Here is a 6,173-nt window from a genome sequence, read left to right as displayed (position 1 = left end):
TCCGACGATGGTTTGGTTTCCGTATTTTGTGATCTTTTGCTTTACCAATTAAGATTCTGATAAGGGCGTATGGAACTTCCATAATGGAAGACACCCATAAAACCATCCAATCAACGCCGCTTCCAATTCAAAATATTCACATAACCTTTTGTGAATCAATCTGTTCAAAGTTTGAGAAGTCAAGATGTTGGCCCGAAATATTGAAAATCGAAACTAACTCCACACACAGAAAAATATTTGTACATGCGCTTTATTTGGAAATATTTTGAAAATAAAATCTGTAGTGGTTTTAATGAACTAATAAAGATTTTTTTCTTCAGCCCAAAAAAGTTATTATTTTTCATTTTTTTCTGAGGAAAACTAAGTGTTTTGGGATCATTCGAACTATTCAACATTATTGTGATGCAAAAATACGTATAAAAACAAATAAAATCTTTCGGCGATATAAAATTAAATGAAAAACTAAATGGTTCAACCATGTCGTTGTAAATTAAAGTTCCTTAACATTGTTCTGAGCTGCTTGAATTTAGATGATTGCTTTTTCTAAATTCGCACAATTTTGACGTTGCCATTCGGGTCAATCGATGCTTCCCATTCACTGCCCAAACGCTTCTTCAAGTCGTTGAAGTCACCGCCATTGATGAATTTGAAACCGAATCGATGCAACGTTTTACAGTTTCCAATGAACTGTTTCACCTCTCCGGTAGAAAATTCAATGTTCCAAAAGTCAGCCTCCTCCAGCGATAGCATCGCCTCGGAAATGTTCATTTTGCTTTCTTCACTTATGTATGATGGTTCCCAAAACGAATCGCTTCTTTCGATCAAAGTGAACTTTGTGATGTTTTGATGCTTCTGGAGATACCGAACTAAGCGATTGAACGTTTTATATTCACAATTACCGATGGACACCTCCAACTCTTCCAGACGATGCGATGAGAACGGAATGTGTGGGATTGAATCGCAGAATAAATCGGTGAAATTCACTTCCAATTTTCGCAAGCTTTCGAACTGAATCACCTCGTTGACTTCAAACCCAAAATGCACATTCATAAGGTCTTTGGAATCATAAGTGACACTAAGAGATTCAAGTAGCCCTAGATAAGGCCGTCCTTTGCGTAGAATGAATAAAGCATCATCCGATTTCAACGTTAGCGACAACAATTGTGGATTGAGTGCAAGCGAAATCGGTATTGTGTCATTGTTGTGCCGATTTAATGATCCGTTGATGACCAAGTGTTCCAGATTTGGCAAACAGTCGACGATGCATTCGTTGCTGGGTACATTTCCAACAAATTCCAAACGACGAATTTCAGGGAAACATCCATCAAATTCGGATTGACCGAATCGACGCAAATTGCATCGCCAAAATCTAACCGTTTCAACCATTGGGAATGGTTCATGCGCAGCCAAACTGAGATCAGTATTTGCAAAAGGGCCGAATGTAATTTCGACCAATGACTTACAATATTTGTTGGCATAATTTATCAGTAGTCCATTGCTGAATATAACCGAACCCATCGAATTTTTATGGCCAATATGAAGCTTGGAGATTCTATGACCGAATGAGCGCAGTAGCCGCAACGAAACGTTCAAATCGACGACCCGGATGGAATCCTTTTTTGAGTCGAACGGTAGGTTGTGTCTCAAATTAGACAGAACAATTTTCATGGTGCCGAATTTGCGTGCGAATGCTGATGCTGCAGCCGGCTTCAACTGTTTATTGGTGTGGACAATGGCCACGAGATTCTCGATGCTCAGCTTCATGAAAATCGGCTCAAGACAATCTTCGATGAGATTTGTGAGTCGTACTTCTTTCGTTGGTGTATCATTGATTTGCTGACAATTCGATTCTTCATCTTTCTGATGCTTGCCGTTCGATGCAGCTTCTGAATCAGTCATTTTTCACCTCCTTTAAAATATGCAATATGTGAACAAATTTGAGGTTAGATATTAAATCTTTTTGGTTAAATAGAATAGGACCTCGAACTTTGATTAATATTTTTCTCTATAGCTCAACTGGCGATCAAACAAATTGTTTTGTTCTGTTTATTCCTTTATATCCGAGCTAAATTGAAAAATATTCACCAAAATTCACTCGATGAATCGAATAAATTTTACTGTATGTGCCAATGGGCCACAGAACACAAAGTCATTCAAAATCGATTCAAAATACCACAGCTATGCTCACCTTTTCGAAATATTTCCAACGAAAATTCAATTTCTAATGATTTACTCGATTCGTCGTTTAGTTTTTGCAGAAAACGTGAATATATTTTCTAGACAGTTTAATGTTGCTTTGAATTCAGTTGAAGAGTCAATTTTCGTCAGAGCTGTCAAACACAAATGGCAATATGTGTCGATGAATGCAGAGAAATGTCTTTGCTCCGTTCCGTGATTATGAAATAACACGGTCGCGCACACTAACACACGTGAATCGAATTTGCTTTCGAAATGTCAAAGTACGCTATGTTGTCGCTGATGCTGCAGTGGGCAAATGTGCAAACCATTCACTTTTGAATTAATTCGCTATGAATGCTCTAGTATTGAAAATGTTCACGATCGTTTGTAGAAATAAATTTATTTGTCACATTTTGGATGTTCAACGAATGAAAAGCTTTCAATTTAACTTTCTTGATTTAAAAGAAAAACGTTGAATAATGCAAACGAACGATTTTGCTTAAATTTGACGTGCATATTTTATGCAGAAAAAATATGTGTCTGACTTGTTGGAATAACTTTGTTTAGAACAATGGACTAAGCTTTAGTTGACCTAATATTGTATTCTGAATTTGAAATATTTTTCTAAAACCTCCGACGATGGTTTGGTTTCCGTATTTTGTGATCTTTTGCTTTACCAGTTAAAGACACATATAAAGTAATCCAATCAACGCCGCTTCCAATTCAAAATATTCACACAACCTTTTGTGAATCAATCTGTTCAAAGTTCGAAAAGTCACGTTGTTGGCCTGAAATATTGAAAATCGAAACTAACTCCACACACAGAAAATTGTTTGTACATTTGCTTTATTTGGAAATATTTTGAAAATAAAATCTGTAGTGGTTTTAATGAACTAATAAAGATTTTTTTCTTCAGCCCAGAAAAGTTATTATTTTTTTTTTCTGAGGAAAACTAAGTGTTTTGGGATCATTCGAACTATTCAACATTATTGTGATGCAAAAATACGTATAAAAACAAATAAAATCTTTCGGCGATATAAAATTAAATGAAAAATTAAATGGTTCAACAATGTCGTTGTAAATTAAAGTTCCTTATCATTGTTCTGAGCTGCTTGAATTCAGATGATTACTTTTTCTATTTTCGCACAATTTTGACGTTGCCATTCGGGTCAATCGATGCTTCCCATTCACTGCCCAAATGCTTCTTCAAGTCGTTGAAGTCTCCGCCATTGATCAGTTTGAAACCGAATCGATGCAACATTTTGCAGTTTCCAATGAACTGTTTCACCTCTCCGGTAGAAAATTCAATGTTCCAAAAGTCAGCCTCCTGCAGCGATGACATCGCCTGGGAAATTTTCATTTTGCTTTCTTCACTTATGTTTGATGGTTCCCAAAACGGATCGCTTCTATTGATCAAAGTAAACTTTGTGACGGTTTGATGCTTCTGGAGATACCGAACTAAGCGATTGCATGTTTTATGGTCACAATCACCTATGGACACCTTGAGCTCTGTCAAACGATGCGATGAAAACGGAATGTGTGGGATTGAATCGCAACAAAAATCGGCGAAATTCACTTCCAATTTACGCAAGCTTTCGAATTGAATCACCTCGTTGTCTTCAAACCCAAAATGCTCATTCAAAAGATCTTTTGAATCGTAAGTGACACTGAGAGATTCAAGTAGCCCCAGATACGGGTGTCCTTTGCGCAGAATGAATAAAGCATCGTTCGTTTTCAACGTTAGCGACAACAATTGTGGATTGAGTGCAAGCGAAATCGGTAATGTTCCTTTTATGTGCATAAATGATGATGTATTGATGGCCAAGTGTTCCAGATTTGGCAAACAGTCGACGATGCATTCGTTGCTGGGTACATTTCCAACAAATTCCAAACGACGAATTTCAGGGAAACATCCATCAAATTCGGATTGACCGAATCGACGCAAATTGCATCGCCAGACTCGAACCGTTTCAACCATTGGAAATGATTCATGCGCAGCTAAGCTGAGTTCAGAACTTGCAAGAGGGCCGAATGTAATTTCGACCAACGACTTAGAATATTCGTTGGCATATTGAATCAGTAATCGATTGCTGAATACAATCGAACCCATCGACTTTTTATGACCAATGTGAAGCTTGGAGATCTTGTGGCCGAACGAGCGTAGTAACCGCAACGAAACGTTCAAATCCACGACCTGGACGGAATCCATTCTTGAATCAATCGGTAGATCGTCTTTCAAATTAGACAGAACAATTTTCTTGGTGCCGAATTTGCGTGCGAATGCTGATGCTGCAGCCGGCTTCAACTGTTTGTTGGTGTGAGCAATGGCCACGAGATCCTCGATGCTCAGCTTCAGGAAAATCGGCTCAAGACAATCGTCGATGAGATCTGTGAGTCGCATTTCATTCGTTAGTGTATCATCAATTCGGTGACGTTTTAATGCTTGGTCCACACAATCAACTTGTTGATGCTCGCCGTTCGATGTAGCTCCTGAGTCAGTCATTTTTTGACCCCTTTGAAATATACAAACAAAACATTCTAATATTGAATTTAGCCACTTTTTGTTTTCTTTTACTCAACTATAATTTTTAGAACGTCTATCCATTTGTCTGAAGACAATGCCGCACAAAAAAAATTATTTCATTTTCAATGTAAAAACACATTTGAGGTTAGGTTTTAAATCTTATTGGTTCAATTACGGCCTGAACTTTGCTGAATAATTTCCTCTCCAGCTCAAGTGGCGATCAAACAAATTGTTTTGTTCTGTTTATTCCTTTATCTCCAAGCTAGATTGAAAATTATTCGCCAAAATTCACTGGATGAATCTAATCAATTTTAAAGAATGTGCCAATGAGCCACAGAATACAAAGTCATTCAAAATCGATGCAAAGTAAAAACCACAGCTATGCTCACCTTCTCGAAATACTTTCGACAAAAATTCACTTTCTAATTCGTCGTTTAGTTTTTGCAGAAACCGTGAATATTTTTTCTATGAAATTATTTGTTGTGCTGAATCCAGTTGAAGAGTCAATTTTTATCAGAGCTGTCAAACACAAGTGGCGGAATGTGTCGATGAATACAGAGAGATGTTTTTTGTTCCGTTCCGTCATTGCGAAACAACACGGTCGCGCACACTAACACACGTAAATCGAATTCGCTTTCGAAGTGTTAAAGTTCGCTATGTTGTCTGTTGTCGCTGATGCTGCAGTGAACAAATGTGCAAACCATTCACTTTTGAATTAATTCATTATGAATGCTCTAGTATTGAAAATGTGCACGATCATTTGTGAAAATAAATTTATTTGTCACATTTTTGATGTTCAACGAATGAAAATCTAAAATTGAACTTGTTGATCCTGAAAAAACAATGTTTGAAGAATGGAAATGAGCGATTTTACTCCCAACAAGTTTTGAGATTGGAATTGAATATTTGTATGGAATAAACTGTCAAATAAATAATGTGTGTTGACTTGTTATTAATAATTTGTTAAAAATGAAAGGAAAATATCGCAATTGCTTGATCTAATTTTGTATCCTGAGTTTGAAATATTCTTTCTAAATTTGTTTGTTCCCTTTGTCACAATGATGGCACTCATTGCGCAGTACGCATATTTGAATACATTGAAATATGTTATTGTCTTGAACCACTGGATCATTCATTTAAAGATCATTCAAGAAAATCCATTAAAAAATTTCGGATATTCCACTTATTTGAGTGGTCATTTTTATTTCAACACAAAAACTGTTGATGAAAAAATTTAATTAGTTAGAAAGAAAATGGAAGTTTCCAAAGGGCAACACCATATTTCAAATAAGAAGACTTCAACACTATTCAATTAAACAAATAAAAAGAATTACATTGGTAATCCCGAACTTTTCCGTACCGTTGGCCTGAGTTGTCCGTAGGTACTTTTGGTTATTTTTTGTGAATTTTCTTGAAATAAAGGCAGTGAAAATAAAATAATGTGAAAAATCGGTCACTTTAACTAAAACTT

General features: G+C 36.4%; 2 protein-coding genes across 2 annotated transcripts; both read right to left on the bottom strand.

Moving 5' to 3' along the window:
* Window positions 1-234: 234 nt before the first annotated feature.
* LOC129571640 (uncharacterized) lies at window positions 235-2,388 on the bottom strand. The gene is made up of 2 exons (XM_055451457.1): window positions 2,189-2,388; window positions 235-1,909 (listed from the first exon to the last, which is right to left on the bottom strand). The coding sequence occupies exon 2, from the start codon at window positions 1,897-1,899 to the stop codon at window positions 544-546; it is 1,356 nt and encodes a 451-aa protein (XP_055307432.1). The 5' UTR covers window positions 1,900-1,909; window positions 2,189-2,388; the 3' UTR covers window positions 235-543.
* Window positions 2,389-3,136: 748 nt separating this feature from the next.
* On the bottom strand, window positions 3,137-5,236 carry LOC129571638 (uncharacterized). Its single transcript, XM_055451456.1, has 2 exons — window positions 5,092-5,236; window positions 3,137-4,691 (listed from the first exon to the last, which is right to left on the bottom strand). Exon 2 carries the CDS (start codon window positions 4,679-4,681, stop codon window positions 3,314-3,316), a length of 1,368 nt encoding a protein of 455 aa, XP_055307431.1. The 5' UTR covers window positions 4,682-4,691; window positions 5,092-5,236; the 3' UTR covers window positions 3,137-3,313.
* Window positions 5,237-6,173: the final 937 nt, after the last annotated feature.

Source organism: Sitodiplosis mosellana, unplaced genomic scaffold, assembly GCF_009176505.1.
Source record: "Sitodiplosis mosellana isolate CC-2019 unplaced genomic scaffold, AAFC_SMos_1.0 Smas_scaffold_3021, whole genome shotgun sequence".
Classification (NCBI taxonomy): domain Eukaryota; kingdom Metazoa; phylum Arthropoda; class Insecta; order Diptera; family Cecidomyiidae; genus Sitodiplosis; species Sitodiplosis mosellana.
The sequence above is the reverse complement of the archived record's forward strand: the minus strand, read 5'-3'. Positions and strand labels throughout refer to the sequence as shown.